The sequence below is a fragment of the Apis mellifera genome, linkage group LG4 (genome assembly GCF_003254395.2).
Source record: "Apis mellifera strain DH4 linkage group LG4, Amel_HAv3.1, whole genome shotgun sequence".
NCBI lineage: Eukaryota > Metazoa > Arthropoda > Insecta > Hymenoptera > Apidae > Apis > Apis mellifera.
The window spans coordinates 2,690,831-2,717,540 of NC_037641.1; the positions used below are offsets into that span (position 1 = coordinate 2,690,831).

At 25.6% G+C, this 26,710-nt stretch overlaps 1 protein-coding gene across 1 annotated transcript in view; it reads left to right on the forward strand.

Annotated features, from left to right (window-relative positions):
- Positions 1–26,710, forward strand: part of LOC409182 (protein GDAP2 homolog) — an 89,642-nt gene that overhangs the window by 47,088 nt on the left and 15,844 nt on the right. The window contains exons 2-8 of the mRNA XM_006558181.3: positions 2,890–3,078; positions 3,155–3,297; positions 3,386–3,518; positions 3,602–3,711; positions 3,797–4,036; positions 4,117–4,285; positions 20,797–20,950. Of these exons, the coding sequence (XP_006558244.2) occupies positions 2,894–3,078; positions 3,155–3,297; positions 3,386–3,518; positions 3,602–3,711; positions 3,797–4,036; positions 4,117–4,285; positions 20,797–20,950 (1,134 nt within the window). The 5' untranslated portion in view covers positions 2,890–2,893. The remainder of the gene's footprint in view (positions 1–2,889; positions 3,079–3,154; positions 3,298–3,385; positions 3,519–3,601; positions 3,712–3,796; positions 4,037–4,116; positions 4,286–20,796; positions 20,951–26,710) is intronic.

A 26,710-nucleotide genomic window follows, 5' to 3' on the forward strand; every position in this document is an offset into this window, starting at 1 on the left:
ATTATAAAAAGGGAATAAAGATCGCGCAGAACCAACTAAAGGGTTGAGCTTTTGAGTAGAGGTAGAAGAGGAAACAGCCTCTATCGATAATCGTTTAATCTAGGTCATAGCGGGAGATAGCTTTATCTTTCGTCAAGGATAGACGAAACCGTAGAAATGGAGGTCTCCAGGGCAGAAGGAGGGACAAAGGAGATGGAAGTTTTCCTCGAACGAAACGAGAACTCCGCCAGACAACCGAGTACGACTCGTTCGATCGATGCGATGTCGCGTAAAATTGTTGGAAAAAAGGAAGGAAAAGTGAGAAAACTTTGCAGCACTTTTGTGTCTCGGTGCAAGAAAATTTCTATCTCTCTCTATCTCTCTCCTGTCCTAGGAATTTTTCTTTTCTTTTTTTTTTTCAATGATTGATGGCCTGAAAGTTTGTTAGAAATAAAGAAAGATAGGCAAGATTGAGGAGAGTACTTTGGTTGTGAAGCTTCATTTCGAATGCATCTTCAAGGATGTTGATGGTAAAAGTGGAGGGTCCTTTACGGCCGATTAACTCTTCGCCATTTGCCTTTGTGCTTGGAATAGATCGAAATATTAACCCTTTCGTGGCAAGTCGAGTTTGAAGTGATCTTTCAAAAGCAGCAACAGTTTTAGTGTAACAACATGTTTGCATTTCTGAAAATCCTTTCAAAACTATGTATATTTCATATTTCACAAATTTAAAATTTTTACTTTATATATATATATATATATATATTTATATGTTTATGGCTTGTTTGATAGTTTCATTTAATTAAAAGATGCTGCTAGTTCACGTCAGTGACCTTTCATTCTCCTTGGCGAGATTAAATTTAATTAAAAACTTTCCAAGAAATAGAACGTCAGTACTCGTTTGTTATACAAAAGTGCTATTTTCTACGCAAGAAATATTTCAAAATTTATAATCTTGTAACGTTAAATAACTTGCAACATTAAATAACTTTCAGTAAATATCAACGGAATAATAACGAAAGCTCAGTATATATATCTGCATCGTTATTTATTAAAAAAAAAAAAAAAAAGAAGAAAGAAACTTTTTTATCTTTATTACTTTTCACATTATACATGATTAAGTTTGTTAAAAAGTATCGAAGTTCCACTTTATTAGAAATGAATATCTAGAATACATGGCCGTGACCCTACACGTAGCTCTGGTTCGATCTTTGCAGACAATGTTTCCCTTTAAAATCGATTAAACCGGATGTGTTCTTAACGCGCGCGCTCGAGAACTTTGCAGGGTAAACATCAGAATTCATTTATACGATCGATGAAGCATTTTGCTCCACATTCGTCAAGGTTTTGTATCTCTTGCGCGTGGTGCCGCCATAAAAATGCTAATTTTTTCCATTCTACAATGTTACTTTGCCTCTCCAATTCTGTTTCTGTTCCTGATAAGAGCGGTATTCATACGAGGATTATGGATGCTTAAGCGCAAGCTATTTCTGCCTTTCTATATACCTATTAATACAAATTAATAAACATCAGACATAGATATATACATATACACGATATTTTCACAATATTTCCTTTTTCTTTCTTCTCTTTACTATCAATATTTCTTGTAATATGAATTGAACGAATGGATTCATGCAAATAATATCTCGAATTTTTTTCGTGATGGAAAGCTTCGATGAAAGAAGAAGACAGTGATCGATAAGAAATAAATCTGATGAATTGTGCATTCTGAATTTTTCCTTGTCCATCATCTATCTACATCAATTGTTTTTTTTTCCTAGAAAACATTTGCAAAATTAATAATTTGAACTTCTGTTCCTTTTTGAAAAATTATTTTTACAAAATTAAATTATAAAATTTAAAAAAACTAATCGAAAACTAATCGAATAAAAATTGAAATATAATTATTTTCTTCAAACAGATTCATATCTTTTGTCAATCGACATAATTTTCCACCCCTTGTCGAACACTGATATCTGAAACCTCAGGTGGTTGAATAGATTTCCCTTCGAAAAAGGTTGCGAAGACCTATATAGTAAATGCAAGAAGGTCGATGATCCTTCTTTATGAGGTTGTCAGGATATAAGTTCCGTAGCAGGACAGACGGCGCCAAGTTCTGTCTCCTTGCCATTAGGGAAGCCTACATTCTACGTCCAACAACGAACGCACACATAACGCTATTGTAGAGGGAGACGAACACAGACGGGCTTAACGCATAACACGTGACTGTATGTGCACAGGAGGACGGCACGGGTCGTCCACGAATTAAGTTGTTTTTCGAAACTCCCGATCGGGGTTACGTCCTTGGGCGTCCGCTGTTCCCATTAGCCCGGGGTGTGCCCCAGATTTTCATCGATGGCACTGTTTATTTTTAGGTTTCTACGATATCGGAGATAGTCCAGGCGTCAGCAACTATTTCATCTTCGGTTTGGGAAGATTCCATCTATCGACCTCGCTTTCCTTCATTGCTTTACTGCTTACGATTGAAATTTTCCCTTCACGCGTATATCGTTTCACGTATATCCGTATAATAATGTCATCTAATTTCTATTATGATTCATACGTATAATGTTGGTATCTTGTTCCCTATATCGTTTCGATAAAACACGTGGCGTTTGATACGATTTGAATTTCGCGTCACCTCGAGCGCTATGACGCGCATGCGCTCTAACTGTCAGCGTGACATTTCGCGAAAGAGTATAACGAAGCGAATTCGATATTCGTGAATGAATGATGTGGAAAAGTGGTGAAATATTGCATGAAGAGGTTCATAGATGTTTCAGGAAATATGTGAAATATTTGTATCGGGTTATTTTAAACTTTAGTTGACAGAAGAATGTGAGGTTATATGTATGCATAGGAACAATTTGTACTTTATTTATAATATGGAATATTTTTTATTTTCAGCTGAATGAGGCTCATGGAACCCTTGGGTGTTGCCCCGGATGTGGTGGAGACGGGCGCATTGAAAAAATGGTCCGACTTTCCCGTCCAACACCGATTCACAGACTACTCCAATTCTATTGGAGAACCAACTCATCATACTATAAGCCCTTTTCCATGTCAACCAACGCTTAACAACAAACTTGCGTTATGGTATAAGCTATAAAATAACTTTACAAAGGTTTATTTAATTTACAAAAAGTTATATATATACATTATTATTTTTTAGGACTGGCGATATTTCTATTTTACAAGTGGATGCAGTAGTAAATTCCACAAATGAAACAATGGATGATAATAGTCCTATGTGCCAAAGAATATTTGTTCGGGCTGGATCAGCACTTAAAATGGAAATATTTAATGAAATCAAAGGTATTGTTTATAAAATATAAAGTAATAAAATTGTAAATAAAATAATTATATCAATATTGAATTGTATAATGTAAATAATTGTCTACAGAATGCAAAACTGGTGAAGTAAGAGTAACACAAGCTCATGGTTTACCAGCACGCTTTATTATTCATACTGTAGGACCAGTATACAATGTAAAGTACCAAACAGCAGCTCAAAATACATTACATTGCTGCTATAGGTAAATTTTATGATAAATAATATAAAGCATATTTAAATATATATATAAAGTATATAAAAATATTACGCATGTTTTTATTATAGAAATGTTTTACAAAAAGCACGAGAGCTTGGTTTACGCACGATTGCGCTGCCAGTAATTAATTCTGTACGAAGAAATTATCCTCCCGATGCGGGAGCACATATTGCACTGAGTAAGTGTAAATTAATTAAATTAATATTATTTTTAAATCCATTAAGTATACGATAATAATCCCCAATTATATTTTATTATAATAGGAACAATGAGAAGATTTCTGGAGCAATATGGCGATTCTGTTACATGTATTGTACTTGTATTGGAACCGTGTGATCTTGGAATTTATGAAGTTCTTCTTCCACTCTATTTCCCAAGAAATTTAGCAGAACAAGATAACGCGTGTTGGCAACTACCGAACGATATAGGTGGAACGGATGGAGAACCTTTACTTCCTGATCGACAAATTAGAATTATCGATAATCCTCAACATGCTTTACATGGTAATAACGATTATTAGAAATAATATATTTTAATTAAAAAAAGAGTTATGCGCTACAATATTACGTTTATTTATTTATAGGTGATGAAAGTGTAGAACTATCTGCGCAATTAGAAACATCTGTGAATATTGGTGAACATGCGTTTGCACAAATGCAGGGTGATTTAGATCGACAAAGACTTCTTGGAGAAAGGCCACCTGCTGATCCACTTGCAGATATCATGTTGAAACAAATGCAACAGAAAGAAAGGTATGATTAAAAATATTTTTTGAATTAATGTTTGTGATTGTGTAATCTTGAGTGTATAGCAACATAACAATTGAACTCTAACATAACAATTGAAGAATATATAACAAATCGATCATTTGTTCAATTTTATAATATTATCTATCGCAGTTTTAATTAGTTTTTTGTAATTTAATTATAAATATTTGTGTGAAAATAGTGTATAACGAATATTTGTTAAAAAAAATTTTCTTTTATTGAAAAAAGAATGTGTCGAACATACGTATTGGAAGTTGATGTATCGGAAGTTGACATATCGGAAGTTGATGTATTGGAAAATGTAAATAGGTATATAAAATCTTGTGATTATCGGACTATATAAATATTTACTCTTATTGTACTCTCAGTATCCATTTTAATTTAACCATGTTAAGGACTCATATTGAGTAACATAATGATCAATATAAATATAAATAAATAATAATAAATAATAAATAAATAAATCTAACAATCTATTGACAAATATACGAAGCACTCCGATTAAAATTTTTCATATCGAAATGTTTTCATATAAAATATTAAAATTAACTTAATTCTTAATATTACTAATTTGATTCTAAAATATTCAACATTATATATATTCTTTGTTAATACAAAACTAAATTTAATTTTCCCAAAATATAATAAAACCTATAATTTCATTGAATGTTACAAATATAATTTTGCATAAAAATCCACATTGCTTTTATATGTCATGATGCTATTTTTTACTATTTTTACTAGAAACTAATGTGTACTAGTTTCATATATAAATATTTATAAATCTTTCATAAATAGTTATATCTTTTTATTGTATTGAATCTTGATTTATTAATATTTAATAATTCATGATATATTATGTATCATTGGTCGATAAAAAAGAAGAATAGAATTATTTTAATACTTGAGAATAATTCCAATGAAAATTTTTAACATTTAAAAAATATATTTTCTCTAATTTTTAAAAAATAATAAATGTATATCTTCTTATTTTTTATTTATTAATATAACGATAAAATGTTTCAAAAAGACAAAATTTCGTACTTATCGAATGCAGGTTTCTTCAATATCAACTATTGCTATGAATGTTTCATTCAATAATTATATTATATTATATTATCATTGATAAAACAAATCAATTTTTTAGAGATTATTATTTATAGAAATAATTCATACTTATTACATATTATATATTAATATAATATATATCGATGTATTTGATTATCCAATTCTTTAATTGCATATATATAGATACATAATATGATTTAAATGATTTAAAACCTTTTCAACAATATGTTTATTTTATTAATTATTCTACATATTTATAGTTTTTCTCTATATTAATATAAGAACATACACGCATAATCCAAAATTAAATAATTGTTTCATTAATTAATTTTATAAATTAGATTATTATGTGATTAATGATTAATGATAATTAAAAATGAGATATAGATTTTCTATTTATTTATCAATAGAATTCTTTCTATTTATTACTAAAAGAAAAAAACCTTTATATAAAAAGCTTTCGTCTATAATATCGTTGATAGAAACGGCCTCGTAACCTTTCTACGCTGCAAACTCGTTTATGTATCTCAAAATAGCATGATACGCATAAAACATATTCGATGTCTATGATGTCTCGATGAATATTCTAATATTCTAATAATTTATCTAATTTTTTACTCGTCATTCATATTTGCATCACCGAAATTCGGTTCATTCATTATTTAGTTAATTGTGACGATTCATTAAACAAAATAAAATCTTTGAGATTCTTTTTAAATTTTAATGCTATTTTATTGCAACGAAATCTTATAAATACAAAATTAAATTAAGAATCAAGAGTTTTGGAATTTTGGTAGAAACAAGATTCTACAATTTGCTGCAATTTCCTGTAGAATGAATAGAACATTAACAGAATTTATTTTTTTTATTATATTTTTGTAAGATTAGATAATATAGTATTCAAAAATCAGTCATCAAATATAGTATTTAATTTTAAAATGAAAAATGATACTTATATAATAATTATATTTTTTTTTTTTCTTCTTATTTTTACAAAAAGAAAATTCTATAATATCCATAATTTCTAAAATGTTAATCCTCGTAATATTTTCGAATTCCAAACTTTAATTTTTTTATCTAAAAAATATAAAATACAAAATAACATTATTATAAAATCATTATTATAATAAACAACAACTTCGTAATTTTTTGTAAAAAATAATATGTTAATTCTGCGACAATTTAAAATGAAATGATGAAGTATTATTTACGAAATATCTTCGTTATCGTAACCTTGAATCTTCTACGATATATATCTCATATTTTCAAAATATTCATGCATCATTCACACGAGATAAATGTTTATTTGATACATAAAGTTTACTTGAATTCATCAACACTGGTAAACATTAGCTTAGACATCTGTCAAAGCTAATGTTGGAACATCTGGCGCCTTTAACAACAATCTTTCGTATTTTTCAAGTGAAATGCAAGATTGCCAAACTATTAAATTTTCTCTTATTCCTTTACTTCCTTATATTTCTAACATAGTATTCTAAAGTATTCACTATATTTTTAATGTAAAATGTTATTTTTTGATCTTTTAATCTTCTATAAATTCTGAGTGATCATTCGATTACGTGAGATTATTTATTATCCTTTCCACTAATTCAAGACATGTCTTAAAAGATTAATGATTTCGATAAAGAAATGGTTCAATCGATCATTTTGTTGATGAAACACCTTGGATTCATTATAATTGAGGCCACGGTCTCGTGAAATCTTTAATACGATCAATTGAGAAATCGATCCAGCCATTATGAAGGTCCTTTTCTATAAAACAGGAATTTTAACTTAAATGAAACATTTATCATAAAAGATAAATGCTTCTTTTTATTATCAATCGAAATTATTACTTAATATAAATTAATTAAATTATTACAAATAAGATATGTATATACTGTTAATTAATACAATCAGATAAGAACTTATTCTATGTGAAAATATTTTATATTTTATATTTTTATCTTATTTTTCTACATAAAATCATATTTATACAAGATATCGTATGAAATTAGATTAGACTTTTCATGAAAAAATAAATCAAAAGAATAAAATTTTTTTATTTTCTTGGTTTTCGAATAAATCAAAAATTTAATTTTCTTTCAAATTTAAATGAAAATAGCTAATTTCCTATTACATATGAAACTATTGATACTTTTGCATCAATAGTAAAAATAAATAAAAAATATAAAATAAATATATTTCATTTAAAAATATTAATTTTCAAGAAAATTTTGAAAAATTTTGAAAATTCAATTATACGAGTTCTTAATTATGTTCAAATGTTCAATCTTGATTTTCTCAAAAACAAAAAATAATAAAATTAAATTTATTAAATAATAAAATTATATTCTATATTTTTTGCTTATTTTCATATCTATTTTCATATTCATCGATAATTAATTAATATTCAATTAGGAATTAGACAATTTCACTTTGATTCAAAAACGAAGAGTCAAATGAAAAAATTTTATTCTTTTTTTTTAATTAATTTTTTCAATTACTTTCTGATCTGATGCACTATGATTAACCATATCCTATATAACGTAATTTCCATTTATTAAATATTAATGTTAATTTTATCTTCGATAATTATTAATCAAAATTTTAAAACTTATCATTTTGAAGATATAATTCTAATAGTTAAATTTATTTTCCACGACGTTCAATGATATTCATAGATATAACACTCGTGTGTCAACGCGAATTTATAAAATGTAATAATAGCACCAGTGTATATTCAATATTCAACGTAAGCAATGTTTATTATGATTCAAGATAACCTTGAGAAATACTCAAAATTATGCTTCCTGCTTCCACAGGAAATTCTAAAATCATGTGTTCTTTATTTACGCGTTCGAAGAAAGGCCCGATTTATCCGCGTTGCGTGTGCATCGATGATTAATCTTGCTGTAACTTTCAGTGCAAAAAAAATCAAATATCGTCCTATTTTCATTTCGTCGAAAGTACAAAATCGAAATAATTATATTAAAAATCAATAATGGATGAATCGTATTATTTGTAAATACATATTTTCTCTTCGAATAGAATTTCATTCGATTTAAATATATATTTCTTAATATATAAGATATATTTATTTAATAAATACAATCAATTTGTTACTATATTTTATTCATTAATATGATATAATATTAATATGATTAATATTTGTAATATTCTTATTTAAAATAAGAATATAATAAAAATATAGTAAGTTAAACTTGTTCCAAACCTTACATCATCAATGCAAATTATCGCATTAACATCATTTAGTAAAATTAATGAACTTGAAAAGAAAAAACAACTTAATAGTTACAGAAGATGACAAATCTTTTAAGCATGTCTTATAAAAAAATAAAAAATATTTATTTCTTGAATTTAAAAATTTTTTTGGATACAAATTAATCTAACTTGACTTTATTTGATTATCATTTGATTACAGATACATATTTTCAAATATTGAAAAAAGAAATAACTTTATTACTCAAAACCATTATTTTTTTCTTTTTTTTATTAAGAAACTCGAAAATTATAATTGTTTTAAAGATAATATAAAATCACAAAATTTAGAATAAAATGACGAATATTTCTTAGAATAAAAATTGTACAGTTTCTTTCTAAATAAATAATAATACATTTTTTCATCATTATTCTATTTTAAAAAGGCATCGAATTATATCAATTTTTATAAATCTAATAATTATTATTATATATAATACTTTTAAAATAGTTCCAGTTACGTAGTTGAATATCTTTTTATATCTTTCTGTATCAACCTCAATTTTTTTTTTAAATCGAAAATCATGTAAAAACAATATATTGTTAGAGATCGTTTCACTGTATTCTTACTATTAGAGCCGGCTTAAAAAAAATGTAAAATAACGAAGCCATTAAGACCACATTGATTTCAATCCTTCGTATTCTGACATTTCCAATTGGGCTCTCTAAAACGATAAACGAGTGTAACGATCGAACAGTAACAGCTGGTTTTGATTAAACGAACACACCGCGCTACATTAAAACCAATCGACCCAGAAATGTAAAAATATAACGCAATTTTGCATCGTATCATGAAAGCATTGAAAATATATCTGTCACAGAATTAGTCAATTATATAAATAAAATATAATAGAACGTCAATTATCTAAATTTATTCAATTATCGATTATACGAACACAAGATGAATATTTATATTTGAACTAACATATCTGAAAAGATTTATTTTGAAAAATATATATTCTAGGGTTTATTTGATTGAAAAATCTGATTAATTTATTTTTTTATATTATTTCTTTTGTAAAATATGTGTTTTTGTATAGTAACATTCATATTTTAAAATGATTTAATTTCTATTTATTTCGTGATATATTTATAGATTTGATTCTTTTTTAATTAATTTTCTGGTTTTTTGACTTTAGTTCGAATAATTGTAATGTTCTATTGTAATGATTTGAATTCCAAACTTTGTGTGACAATTATACTATGTCAAAGGAAAATCAGAAGAAAGCTTCGTCGATTCTTTTTAAACATATTTTTAATATAATATATTAATATAATATAAATTTTATTTATTAAAAAGTATATTTATCATGTATAAACAAAATAAATTGATGACTTTGAATATTTCGTTTGATGTTGATGAAAAAAAATTAAAATTGAATTCAGAAGAAGATATAATTTGATGCTAATAATTTTTTTTGCAAGTGAATATACAATTCATCTAATGAATATATAAGTAAATATACAATTCATCTAATGAAAATCAATTTTATTTCTTTAAATAGAATTTATAAAATTTTTAATGCATCAATCAGATAAATTATTCCCTATAAAAAATTAATAATCTAATTTATTAACTTATTAAATTAATAATCGAAATTAAAAACTATTGAAGATTTTAATTTGCATAAAGATAAAAATATCGGAATTGATCTTCATATAACTTCTAAATTTATCTACAAATTATAAATTATTCATATCAACTTATTATATTCCACTGCATCATTCAATTTTTATATAAAACTTTTTTTCCTATTGTTAAAATTAAACAAGATGTTCAAAAAGATTAAATTACTTTGTTCGTCTTATTTAAAAAATTTAAATATATGTGATTTTCAATCATGTAAAAAAAATATTTTGTGAAAGTTAATATTTTTCGTTATTTATAAATTTAGATTTCATTGTACTAATTAAATTTACGTAAACTCCTCTTGTAGCCTATTTTTGCTACTTTATATTTAAATTGTAAATTTTTATCTTGTAATTATAATAATGAAAATATTAATTTGCATAAATAATCGTAATCTATTTATATTTTCTTTTATAATATATACAATATTAATTAATATTGTGTTGATTTAATACTATAATTATGTATTAAATTAAAAAAATTAAAAAAACCATTAATACATAAAAAAATAATATATAAAAGATATCTATTAATATAATAATATAATATAATAATAATAATAATTCAACAAGTATATATAAATATTTCTTACGCTTACTGTTAAAATTAAGATATGCATTTGATCTCTTCTTTTATGGTAATCGGTTCTTATACTTGGAATTAGTCAACGTAATAACGATTCGAAAATAGCCAGAGCTATAAATGGTCTTCCAACAAAACATGTGTGTATCATGCATTCGCATGGGAGCCTACGGAATTCCTTGCTAAAAATTCATTAAACGAAAATATATATTATACTATATATATATATATATATATATATATATATATATATATATATATATATATATATATATATATATCATATTATACAATGTCGAGCCTGCGTTGGCCAAATGTTATTCGTGTAATCAGTCAACACCGCCGCCGCTATAAGATAGAATGAGATGACTTTCCGTTTGGAAATGTTGCCAATTTCGCATATTCCAGCTGCATGTGTGTATCATGCATCAATGTTGATTCAAGAAATCCTGTACTTGGAATTAATATATGCGCTTCCTGTATAATTAATTCGCGACATCGAATGCAGGTTCGAATCATTGATTTACAATAGTTGAGGTAGGTTTTCGAATAAAAATTTAAAATCTGTTTAATGTGATTTGAATAATATAGATCTCTAGGATTTACTAGTATTTCCAAACTGATGTAATATGATTACATCAATAATGGATATTTTATGAGAATTTCAGTCAACATAATAATATTTAATATTAATTATTAATATTTATATTTATATATAAAAATTTTATTAAATAATAAAATATATTCTGAAAATAAATTATTTGATTTCTAAAAAATAAAACTAATCATATATTTTGGTATATGGAATTAAAAATTATTTCCGAAGATAAAGATAATCAGCTGTCTAAATGGATTAAAATATAACTTAGATATTTATAAAGATATCGCTTATTCAAAAATAAAAAATCACAATTGATTAGAAATAATTGTATAAAATAATATTCTTAATATTAATTAGATTGAACTTCTACTATTTTTTTGTTAATTTTTTAATTATTTTATAATATTAAAATATAATTTATTATTTTAAAGAAATTTTAATAAATTTTTATTTTATTAATTTTGAAAAATTGCAAAAATTTAATCAATTTTTTCTTTTTTAAAAAAATGAGAAATAGTGCTTTTAGAAATCAACAATTACTATATAAAATATTGTCGTTAGAATGCTTCATAGAATTCTTCAATTAATATTTGTTTTTATTAGCGCAAATAAATTTATTATATTAAATTATATTAAATTAAATAGTTATTTTTGTTATTTTATTTTTATTTAATAATAACATAGATAAAATTTTCATATATTGCAACTAGAAGATTGTTTCCTAGAATTGTCCATTAAAATGATAAGTTATCATATAACATAAGAATTTTTAAATTCACACATTTTTAATTTTATCAGATATTGCAAAATATGTTTTGTATTACTAATCCTATCATTAATTGATATGATATATAATATTTTTAATATCAATTTAAACTGAAGTTTTCTATCTTTGAAAAAAATATCTTTTTGCAAACATTTAAAAATTATTGTAGGAAAAAATGTTTCCAAAAATTTCAAATAATTTTAATGAATATAATTAAATATTTTTTATTCTTAAAATTGTATTATAATTGATTTATTTTATCGCAAAAATAATTTAAAAAAATTTTTTTTAAATATTTAAATTTTTTTAAATATTTTAAGTTTTAAGTTATAAGTTCAATAATCTCGTCTACATCATTTGTTAATTTAAAATATAAACTTTTTAATCTTTTAATAATATTCATTTAGAAATTTGCTTTTTAATATCAGAATTCTGAAGTATTTGTTTAAGAACTTATTTCATAATAATTCTTTCTTATATATTATATATTATATATTATATATTATATATTATATATTATATATTATATATTATATATTATATATTATACAGTTTTATAATATATTTGAAGAAATAAAAATATTTATAGCATTATAATAAATTATATTTTTCTTTGAAGTATGGAAATTTTTATAAGTTTATATAATGGAATAAAAGTGCAATAGATTATTTATTACTCTAATATATTTTTTTTATATTTTCATATAATAATATATAAATTGCTCTATAATATTGTTTCTCAATAATGTTATCTTTAATGCGCATTATTGCTCGATGCTTAATGGCTTAAAATAGATTTATACTGAGATTAAAAATAGTCTTTTATACTTATATTTAAACTACTAATTAAATTGTTCATATCATATTATAATCATATTAATAAAAAGATACATTAAATATGTTAAATATTCGTAATTTTTTTATGAAAAGAAAAAGAATTAAAAAAAAGTTAAATACATAGGGAAAAAATAATAAATTATAAATTTAATCTCTTCCTACAGAATAATATATTACGAAACGGTACCATTTTAATTCACTGTTCGTATCAAATAATAATATTTCGATTTTTATTCATTTTAAAAAATTTAAAAATTAGAATTAAAATTAGAATTAGACTTTTTTTCAAGTGAAGCTTTTATTTTTTTTATTTTGTTCTTATTTAAAATATTTTAACAACATATCTTACCAAAATAATTTATATAAATATAAATTTTTTTTTTAAATTTCTAATTAAAATTATAATTTAAATTTACATTGTATACAATTTTTCCACTTTTTTTTATTTTCTTTAAAATATAAAAAATTTACATTAAATTTACATTATTTTTATTAATTTTCATTAAAATTTTCAAATTTCCAAATAGTAAGTAATTATAATTTTTTTATATGACAAATATACTTGTCAAATATTGGTAACGTTCAAACATATGTACGTATAATTAAATATAATATAAATATTTCCATGATTAATATCAAATTTCTCCAAATACTCAACTTTTTTAATAATTGAGAAATAATTCTCAGAACAAATTTACAAACAAACAAATAAATTTTATACCAAAGTTTTCATGATTAATTGATAATATTTTAGCAATTAATCTTACGAAATTAAACATAATAATCACCTGCTGTTTATTAAATATTTTGATTACATAATTTCTTTTTAATATCGAATAAAAAATTCTTAATTATCAAACAAGAAGATAATTCTCAAAATAAATTCGCATTATAAATATATTTCACTTCATTTATGATTAATCGATTTTGATATTAACAATTATCATTCGATAATTGTTATCAAAATCAACATTTGCGAAATCAAACGTAATAATTTTATCACGTAATAAACATTGGAAAGTAAATATTTCAAATAAGTGTATAATCTTTTTTTAATATCTGCACAAATAACATTAATTTCAACAATATTCAAATTTACCAAAATTTCTTCTTAATTTAATAATCAAATAATAAAAGAATTCCCTAAATTTTTTACAATCAACCAAATGATATTTCAGCAATGAATCAAATCAATGAATCAAATCAATGAATCAATCCTCTGAAATCAAACGTAATGATACCTCGTAATAAATAATTCAATTATACATAGTATATATAATTTCTCTTTGATATATCCCCATGAATAACATTAATTCCACCAATTGCCTAAACTTCCTAAATAGCTAAAACCCTTAATGATCAAACAGCAAAAAAATTTTGCCAAAATTTTCATCGAACAACGAATATCTATATGCTACGACTAAATCTTTTACAATAAACCATGTGACATTTCGACAATTAATTAACAATTAACGTCCTCCACAAAATCAAACGTGACAACCCTAATAAAATATCATAAAGTGAATATACATTTCAAATAACCATAATAACTTCCCTCTATCGCAAATAAAATTAAATAACCGCCAAACTTGTCAAAACAACTTGCTGTAATGACTAGCGAGTAAAAAAAAAAAAAAAACCTTTCAAAATTCACGATTCAAACTTGAAATTCTCAATTTTCATCCCAACGAGCATCATATACATATATATATATATAATCCTCAATTGAACCTTTTACGGTCAACCGAGTGATATTCCGAGCAATTAGTCAACGCCTCGCGAAATCGAACGTAACAACCTTACCACGGATACGCGCCCCTACTCTGCCATTTCCCCGGCTTTTTACTCATCGAACACGTAGTAGTCGAAAGCCGAGCAAGCGCCGTGACACAGCCGGCGGAGGCGCGCGCCCACGAAACCGACGAAGACGCGGCGCGGCGTCTCGACGTCGTTCCTCTCGTAGTCCCGTCTTCCTCGTTCAAGCGGCTCAGTGCGTCGTGACTCGTCGCCAAGGCTCGTCGCGTTTCTCGTTCACTCTTTCATCCCGCGATACGTTCGTGTGCCCGTGCTTTTTCTCAGTATCCAGGATCCGTAAACATATATTTACTCGTGAATATTATTATATTATATATATATCGTATTGAACTTAAAAAAAAAAAAAAAAAAAGAAAAGAAACGAAGAAATAAGAATCCTCGTACGATGGAGTAGTTGGTATCTGGACCCATGTCGCCAACGAGGATTCGTTATTATTTCGTTTAACGTAGTAGTATATATATATATGTATATATACACACATATATAAGACTTTAACAGAGAGAGAAAAAGAAAGAGAAAAAGAGAGTTTGTGTCGAAGGGAATTTTAATATTGCTCCGTTCAAGAGAGAAGAGATCGGAGAAGATTTTTCAGTCATAGAAGGTGGAGGCAACGTTTTCGACAACGGAGTGTTCGTATTATCAGAATGGTCATGATTGACATGGTGGATGTGATCGAGGACGAGGACCGGTGCGTATTATATATACGGAATACACGTATCGTGTATCTTCTTGTTATCCTTTCGTCGGTAATTCGAACCGTCGTGTGTTTCCGCGTTACGTAAATGTTCCGCATCTGACGCGTTCCGATCTTTGACGCGGGATCGTTTCGTGTTGCCACGATTATCGTTTCTCGAGGATAACGAGTTTTTTTGGAAATTTGCCCGGTTTGGTTTACGGGATGGAGTTTGGTAAAAATGTTGCTCGAGTTTTGTATATACGTATATGTATATATATATTCGAGGGGATTTTCATGCTGAGCTTTAATCGTTTTCCAATACGCGGGAACCTTACTCTTTTGGTCCAACGCCCAGTTTTGTTTTGCGCCCTTCGTTGGCTTTTGGTAATGCTCCAAGAAACTGATTTCTCCAAAATATAGGAGAGATTTGTTGTTCTCGAAGGAAAACACGGATTTTTCTTCGATTTTCATCCCTTCCTCTTATGCGCTCTTGGAATTTTCAATTTTCAAACTTAGCTATCATATCACAGCAAGTATTTTGTGTATTTAGTCGTTACACGTTTCACGCTGGGTGATAATGAAAAGAAAAATCATATCAAACGTTGACTTAATATCAATATCTTGCAATCTCGGATGATTCAACGTTACGATTCATTGTACATAGATGATTTGTGAATAATTATAAAAAATTTCTAATCCGTGAATTATTCTTTTTAAAATTATAAAATTTTACATTTCGATTAATGATATTTGAATATTATATAAATCGGTAGGAATTTAACATCTAATCTGTGAAAATCTAGTTTCAATCGGAAATTTTTTAAAACCATTCTGAAACTTTGCACTGCGCAAAACTTGTTAACGATCCTAACGTAAGAAAGCATCGACAGATAATTACACCGATGAACTCTTGAGAATGCTCACTCTCTCTTTTCCTCGCGGAACGATATCTTTACGACAAGAGATTAAGAAGCAAAAAAAGAAAGAAAAAAACAATGGCATTGATAGCGATTAAAGAAACAACAATCGTAACTATCGTTAATCATATAATTGTCCATTGTCAGACAAATCGAGTCGTCATCGCGAAAATCAGCTGATAGAATCGTTTAACGTTTGATTTATATGCGTGTATATCATTCGTATAACGAGCGTGGCCTTGAAGGAAACAAGGTTTCGCGGCGGGAAAAATAAAAGCAAGCAAAAAAAAAAAAAAAAATGATTTGGAAAGTCTATATCGAACGGAAACGATATAACGTTCTTCCATCTGGAAGAAAAAATTCCGTTTCTTCGGATGAAACCGCGTTCAACCGTGGCCCGACTCGATTAACGACGTTAGGCGGAACGTTTCGTGAGGCGCACGTGAAACGTGCTCATTGATTTTACCCGAATGGAATATTCATGGACGCGTCCACGCGCGACGCTACGCGACGAAACCGCTGTGTCGCGTGTCGGCGGAATGGCACTGGTCGAGGGTCGATCGAAGGGTGGACAATTTCGTGGTATATTTGACGTGTTAAGCTTCGAAACAGAGATATTATATCAATAAATAATTTTGATCGATGCTTTTTAGAATTGAACGATTTCGTGGTTAAGCTTCGATATTTGATGATTAATCTTGGCGTATACGCGAATTTGTAGTAACTCGAAATAAAGATATTATAAATTTAATATAATTTTTTATTTTAGAATTGAACGAAGTAGTTTCACACGATTTCGTGGTAGATTTAAGTTTTTAAGATATTTATTCACGCTTGATAAATTTTTATAACCATATTTAACACATTAATTAACATTTTAGTTATTGAGTGTTTTACGATTAGCGGGTAATGGATAATTATAGGAAAGAAAAAGTCTTCTATGCAAAAATAAAAAAAATAATAAAAATACGATATTTTTGTTTAGGATTTCGTTTTCAAGTTTCGTGTACTTAAGATTTTATAGGATAGGAATTTTCAATAATAAAATTATTTGTTAATATATGATATAGTAAGCAAAGGATGAAGAACGTGTTAACGTGTGATATTTTAAAAAGAATGAAAAAGAAAATATATTTTATCGAGGATATATTATATTTTTATAAATTCTTTTTTCAGTAAATCAGTTTTTATCCCTCCAAGTAATTTCAGTTTGCTGTAGATCGAGAAGAAATTTCATTCAATTTTGTTAAAACGTGTTTGAATTTGTGTTTGAAAAAATCTTTAATATTTCACTTAATCAGAAATTTCAATAAATATTTCACTTTTTTCAAATTTTCTAAAGTTTAGAATTAATAAAAAAATCGATATCATAATAATAATAATATCAATCAGATAAATTAATCAATATTTTATAAATATATAAAACATATTTCCAATAAATCAATAATCTATTGTTAAAATATATAAATAACTATTGTTCTCTTTTTTCTTATATTTACAACTCTAATATAAAAAAATATTGAAATTTCTTTATGATTTATGATTTTTGTTGCGTTTGAACTGAGATTTCATATATAAAAAATCATATATTATAAAGTTGGATTCATTTGTTAGATTAAACAATTGAAAGTTCTGTGTTTCATACATGAAATCTGTGTGTTTGTATATAAAAAATCATATTGAATTCATGTAATTTATTAGATTAAATAGATTAATTTATTTGAAAATTTGTAACAGAAAAATCGTTTTGTGACTCAAATTTAAAGCAACAAGATTCACGAAATTAGATATGCAGTTAGTTATCTTGTGTATACTGTGATCTTTGAAGCATAAATTTAATATAGAATCAACAACAAAAGTATTTTTACATTAAAAAAAAATTCATCCGGAAATTCTGATTTTATTAATATTAAAATTATTAATATAAAATTAATAATATTATTAATATAAAATTTATATATATATATATGGAGCAAATTTCAATGAATAAATCTCTTTGAATAAAATCAAAGATTTATTATTTTTTTTAATTTTGAATATAATTTCATCTGAGAATATTTTTCAAAATGATAGAGTATTAGACATAAAATATTTTATAATTTAAAATTTTCTTTCTATCATTACAAATTATATTTAAAAATATTGAAATTTTTATTGATTTTATTTTTTTAAAATAAAAATATTGAAAAAAATTACTATGTATAATTCATTATAAAATTTCACTAAAAATAAAAAATTTTAATTTTTTTATTTTTAAAAAATTTGTTTTTTCTATGATAATGAAACTTTTTATAAAATTTATTGTATCTTGAGTTTTATGTTAGTTTTATATCAATAATGTTTTGATGTTATAAATATTTGTCTTCATATTAAAGATTTTATATTGTAAACTTTATATTATAAAGTTCTTATTTTAAGATTCATATTGTTAGTGCAAACTCCACGAGCACTACGTTGTACAAAATATTGTAAACTTTGTAAAATTTTGAACATTCCGTTTTAAACTTTATATCATAAAATTTAAATTGTTGAATCTCCATAGAAGAGTTTATATCATTTTCAAAGCTTCGCATTTGTGAAATATCTATTATAAGCTTTCTATTGCAACGCTCCTAATATTATTCAAAGTTTGTAAACTTTATATTGTCAAGTTTATGTTGTAAACTTCATATTTCAATTACGCGTTTCAGCCTTGAATTTAATATTTACGAATTTCATCCCTTGAATCTCTGTATTAAAAGCTTCGCATCGTAAGTTCATATTAATATACCATCGTATACCATGAAATTAATGTGCGAATATTTCACATTCTTACGGTCAGGTAATAAAATTTTAATTACGACATTCGCATTAAAAAGATTAGACGAGGTTCGTGTTATGAGATTGTTATCCGGAGTCTTGCATGTTTTTGCAAAACCAAGCACGCTTTTCTCGTCGTCACAATTCACGCTACGTGATATGGCGTCGATATTTAAGGTTGGTCAGCTTTATGTTTCTTTTCCACGAACTCTCCGTAACGGATGGAGATTAACGATGAAATTGCATGTAATTTTCGCGTTCGATGATGAAACATTGAGATTCGTTATTTCGACTGTGACTCGAAACGCTGTGACAAAATATTATCGTAGATATTCTGATGCAATGAAATTTTTGGAATTTTAATTCTCTCTGTTGAAATTAATATTTTCAAACAATCTTTTTCCTTTCTCTTTTCTTTTCATATCATTATTATGATTCTTCGAATAATATCTGGATAAATATTTATACAAAAAAATATATCATCCTTGGATTTTTTTAATATATTATCGAGATCATCGCATCATTGGCAATTTAAACAATCGTTGTTTATTAAAAAGTTTTTTTATCTAATCTAGTCTAATTAAGACTCGATATAAATGAGGAAATCGTAAATTAAATAAAAACTCATTTAGTTGTTAATGATTTGCATTGCATTTGCACTAGTTTTCTTAATCTACTACTGTAATTGTAGTAGTTATAGCGATTATAGCGATAAAGCTGATTAAAACTAACCCAACCTAACATAAACTGTTTCGAAGAAACATTTTTATTAATAACTTTTTAATGAACAACGACCGACAAGTAAAAATCTTCACAATTCAGAGTGATGAAAATATATTATAGTGATATATATTTTTTTTTTTTGTAAATAATTAGTAATATTTATCTTTTATTTAAAATTTAATAATTATGGAAAAAACTTGCGTGTCACAAAACTGTAATTGTAATTGTAAACATAAATATTTACTTTCTTTGTTTATTTGCATTTATTAAATTGTATTATAGGAATGATCGAATGAACGGACGTCAACGTGTTATAATTACGTCAGTGTGAGACAATCATTATTTTATTTGGTTATCAGAATGACGTGGCTCAAATAATCTTCACGTTGTGCATGATTTGCAAACAGAACTTCTTTGCTAGAATATAAATCGTTTTGACGCTGATCTCTTTGCAAATGTGTCTGTATAAATTCCATTTCAGTCTGAATATAATTAAAAACATACGATATATAATGCGTACAAAAATTCATTTTATTAAAATAAGCAAAAGACGCGTGCAAAATTTTAATTAAAAATTCATTACGATTCCAAACATTTAAAAGATGTTTTGCTGCCAACATTATTTCACGCTCTAAAAATACTAAAATAATTCAAATAATTTCAAATTGTTTCCAATTTCGAGAAAGATACATTAGAGATATTCTCTAAAAAAGATACTTGGTATCAGTTGAAATTAACATTAGCATGATCAAATATTTCCAGAACAATCCACGAATTGTCTCTTATTACCTTGTTCCAGGTACGAGAGGCTCCTCAGAAGAGCGAAGACAGAGGATCTGTCGGAAGTTTCAGGAATTGGCTGCCTCTATCAAAGTGGAGTCGATCGTCAGGGTCGACCAGTCGTCGTATTCGTCGGCAAATGGTTCCCTGCCACTAAAATCAATCTAGACAAGGTAAGATATTCCATGATACTCTAAAAACGATTCAATTTTCTTTTTTATAAATTTTTCTTATCGATTTAAAATTCTAAATTTTTTAATAAACTATTATTAAGACTAAAAATAAATATTTTGATATAATATCTATAGCAAATGAATAATTAAATATTATTTATTTATTCATTTATTGTATTAAAATTTATATATATATATATATATATTAGAATTATTATTATAAGTACTTTATTATCATGGATTTATAAAACGTTCAAATATTTTTAGATTTTACAATATAAATAATCATTTCCTTTTGTTCTCCTTTGATTATTTGAATAATAATTTATTTATTTGTAAGTCAAAAATTTTTTTATTCTCTGAATATCTGCAGAATGTTCTGATGAAGAAAATAGAAAAAGGATACTGAAACAAACACAAAAATTTTTACAGAAAAATATCCATTGAATCTTATTTTTCAAGTTATAAATATTTTATCTTTGCACTAAATAAAACAAGACGGAAATAGAATACGATAGACATAGAGTCTCGTTGGATCTAATATAAAGTTGAATAGCTTATAACTTGAAAAATAAGCTTCAATGGATATTTATGCATTGAAATTTCTATATTTGTTTGTTTCAGCCCTTAGAATTACTTCTGCAAAAAATAAAAATCATTGTACCGATATCTGAATAATTTTAGCAATAACCGTATTAATTTTTAATGTAATTATTCATTCTTTCGAATTTACTAAAGATTCTTATTAGAAGAATTCTTATTAAAGATTTCTTTGCTCAATGAACAGATAATATAGCTTATTATTCGAGAATCAACGAATTCCACCCTTACAACACGAACATGTAATTATATGATGTTTGGACATGTCTGTGCGTAAGATTAACAATAACTCCTTGTCTCTTATCCAGTCATAAAGATACAAAATGCAGGAAATTGCATCCAATATTTACTGAAGCATTCTAAAAGATTATACTTACGTTTCATTCCACTTCTTCAAATTTTTGCAAGTGTTTCAAAATATGGAAGTATCATTTTGGGAATATTTTTTCATCCGTAAAAGCAAACATTATTATGAATCAAAATATATGATAGAATAGTTTTAATTTAGTTTAACTAATAAACAATAATGAAAAAGAAAGAAAACAAATTTTCCAAATCTAGGTTTTAAAAAGATTAATCTAATGTAATGTAGCCTAACCTAACTTAACGTATTCTAATCCATTAGAGTTAAAAAGATAAGAAATTTAATAAGTTTCAAGATATAACGATTTGATTCATAAGCGTAATAAGTCGACAAATCTAATCTATATAAATCTATTCTATATAAATATTAGAAAATGTAATATCAAATTTTTCCTCCGAGATATTTATATTTATAGATACTTTTTATAGGATAGAAATTTTAAACCGATATAGAAAACAATAAAAACACTTTTATCTCTAAAAAAGTACCATAGAAAAAAGATCAAATTGTTCCTTTTCACTTTAGACATCGTTGAGAGTTCAACACGATCTGAGTCACGAGGACATCAAAGAAAGTTTATCGCAAGCCAAATATTGTATATACAACTGATATCAGATAAATATTTTGCTAAAGACTTATCATCATATTTATACATCCATGCGAGCTATAAGATTCACAAAATATTTTGCATCTTTGTATAAATTAAGAGAACCAATGAACGAATTTCATTTCATAATTCAACAAATTTACGATCTCACAATAAATAAATACTAGGGTTACATTCGAAAGTGGTAAATCGTTCGAAGAATCACAAACGAAGCTATAACTGTTCAAAGCACATTCTATATCTGTCGATCTAATAACGCGCAGATACTGCTAAATAAAATCCAACGGATCTCCCCGGGAGAGCAATCAACCTTTGTTCACATGCGCTTCGCGCCGCTTCAAATGTTCATCCACGGGATCCTTAATCACCTTTGGAATCGTTGTGAACACGTGAACAAGCAGGGGTCACCACGTGATTCGAAAACATAGAGCAAAGTTGTAAAGCAAGAGCACGAAATCAATACGCGCCTCTAGGTAGGTTAGCCTCGCCTCTTTTATTATGGTTAGCGTGTTTAGCGGTTCTTTACAAGCTGATCGATCCGTTTTAACATACCTCGACATCTGGAGGAAATTGTCTTTAGCGGTTTTCCGCGATGAGGTTGAGAGTATTTTTATGATAAATTTAATTTGTCGAATTTTATAGGAAATTTTGATAATTATTTAGAGAAAAATAACCTCCGATCTTGATGATTTTTTAATATATTATCGAGATTACTATTCTGAATGATTTATTAAGATTTTGTTTGTCAAAAAGTTATTAACAGAAACGTTGCGGTTTTTAGAAACGGTTTAAGTTAGATCAAGTCAGATAGTTTTAATCAGATTTATTTGTTACAATTGTAAAGGTTGATCAAATTAAGAAAGCAAACAAACTTAATGCAAACTATTAAATCGATTAATACTGAGTTTTTAATTAATTTTGAAATGAAATTAAACTTAAAATTAACATAAATTAATCTGTTAGAAAAATTTATTTTATTTCTAGTTTTTTATATTGGGTTTGAATTAGATTAGATTAGATTGATTTTTTAATAAATAACTTCCAAGTAAAATATTCAGTGTGATGGTCTTGACAACATATTAAAAAATCAAGAATGGAGGATAGTATCTTTTTATAAATACTTACTTAATTTTTATAAAAATTTGTCGTGAATAGAGAAAAATTGTAAGACATGTTCTTGGTAAAATATATATGATAATATTTAATGAGAATTATATTTGATTCATCGAGCAGATATCGATTTCAAATAACATTTCAAAAAAAAAATCTAAGACGTTATGATAATAATTATTAAGAATCTTTCTATTATATGGTCCTATATTTAAATCTGTATGATTCAATTTTTGAATTGTTCTTTCCATATTGAATCTACATTATTCAATTGATGAATTAATCTTTAACTCTCTCATGTTTAAATCTATATGACCTAATTATATCTTGGATTGATCCTCCTATATTTGGATCTATTATAATTATATCATTGGATTGAATCTTTTATATTTGATTTCATTAATTGTTTTATTGAGTCACTTAATTATATCTTTTAATCAAATTATGTCTTTAAATTAACTTATTGAAATCAGATTTATTTAGCTTATATGTTTCATTAATAAAAAAATGATAATCGAACGAAATAGATTTCAAATGAAAAATAGATTCAGATAACTGAAATTTGAATTCATTAAAAAAGAATGTTCAACTATTTGAGTTTGATTTTAGTAGGTTTTTTTCGTTGAAACAAGATGAATAATATATGAAGAAATATTCAGTGGACGTTGGTAAAAAAAATTAACGAATTATTTATTACTAAGTCAGAAAGAATAACCGGATATGATTAGAATTATTCATTGGCTCGATCGAATGTTTATTCAAAACGTCGCTTATTCGATGATTCCACTAAATCCTGCATGACGTACCTACTTTGAAACGATTGTCGCTTGATCGCTTTGACCATAGGTTGCTATGTTGAGCCCTTTAAGTGAATCATCTTGCATCACTGACGCTGCCTCCGACCAAGATAGACGAGGTTCAAAGTTGAACATGAAAGTTCAGATTTCGTTCGTGAAAATATTTCTAATGCATATTTTAATATATATTCTAATATATTCTAATATATATTTTATTATAGAAAAAAAATTTTGCATTTTATAGCATATACATTTATATATATTTGTAAGATATCTTAAGAGGATTTATTTTAAAGATTAAGACAAATACAAAAGTTGGTGTAAATGTAAATCTTGTTAACTTATAAACTATTTAAGTTGTAGTTAGACAAAGCAAGACTTAGAGTAAGATTGTTTCTGTCACACTATCGTTTTTATCTGATAAAAATTTAAATTGTTTATAACTTAATAAATAATATTTTTATGTATACCAACATTTGTATTTGTTTTAATATTTATATAAAATTGATTTTAAAAAATTCCATGAATATATTAATATTTTGCATATATATATAGGATAATAATAGAATAATGAATTTTTTTCGAACAAATAAATCGAAAGTATAAAATAAAGTACAAAAGTGAAATTAGTTAATTATTTTTTGTAGAATTATAGTTGTATCATCATCATTCTATATTACATAAATTATTTACAAAAGTTTTATTAAAATAGTTATCGAGAATATTATATTTCTTTCATCAAATTTAAATCATTTAATAATAAAAATAAAAATGGTAAAGTAAGAAATCTAGATTAAGATAATTTGTTTATTCAGTTTATATTTGCATATTAATAATCCCAATTATGATGAAGTATTTTGTTACGAATTTAAGAAGTGGTTTTTATTTGACGTTGAATTTCACTTAACGTTTTCGCTTTAATGGACGACCGATTTTTCTTTGGTTTACGATTTCTTCCAACTTTGTCTACTTTCCACTGTCACTTATAACAGTTTAAACAACTCTTTCTAGTCGAGATTGATATTGGATACAAAGAAAAATAGGAAAGTTTAATAATGGATAAATCTTAGATGAAATCAAAAAACTAGTTTTATTTAGATGTTTTATTTAAAAAGTTGCATTTTTATAGATTTCTAACTTTTATTAATTCTACTAAATTTTTCACGAATTGTAAATATGGAATTCTTCCAAAAGTTTTTAATGTCTTCGAATGTCTTTCAAACTATACAAGAGCTTTTTTCTGAAAACTGTTATTATAAGTAGAATCTTGTAATACATCACAATGTATATAATCTCTATCTTTTGATATCCTTAAAGTAAATGATATAAAATAGGTCAAGTGTCTATTCTTCTTTAGAAACAAATCCATATCTTATATGATGCAAAATTATCAGAAAATTCTCATCATCCTCGTTTTATCTGCACTCTAAACAACTTTTTAAAGACATTGTAATTTCTTATCACGTCATCTTTTATTAATTCCTTCTTAAGTTCTTCCCTTAAACTTTTTAATCGTAATTTAAAAATTGTGATACTTATATATGTTTTATTTCGTTATATTGAAATCAAAATTATCGATATTGAACCAATTAAGTAAATGAAATATTATTCATTAAAATCACGTTTATATTAAGCAATTCTTGATTGATTGAATAAATTTATCGATTTTAAATTATTCAAAATCATTTATATAAATCAAACTTTAATCGAATAAAATAAATGAACTGGAAGTTGATATTACGTTTGCAAGTTGCTTAATACAATCATGTTGTATCAAAAAACTACTTTGATGAATTTACATATAAAATTAATAAAAAAAAATTCATATAAATATGTGTTCTGATTTGATCTTGTTTTCAAGTTATAACAAATTTCTTTTTTAATATCTATTCAATACATGCTTGAAAATATTTTACTTTCGATTCTTTTATTCTTTATATCTCTTTAAAAATTGTTATTTTGTGAAAGCCTTGTTCAATCTTTTCGCGAAATATTTTGACATTTGTAATAATAAACGTTCTGTATATGATAAATGTCTGATAGTAACAATAAATTCCATTTATAAATAGTGAAATTAATAGTTTTATATCTTTCGATAAAATTATTCCAATATAAAATTTATTACTCGAAAACAAGATTAAACAGGCATATGAATTTTTTTCTACATCTAGATTTATCCATCGATTTTTCTTGATAATACACACAGGACACTGTGTGTATTAATCCATCAATTTAATCCGCCAAAGAAAATTATTATTAATCTTTATTAAAAATATAATATT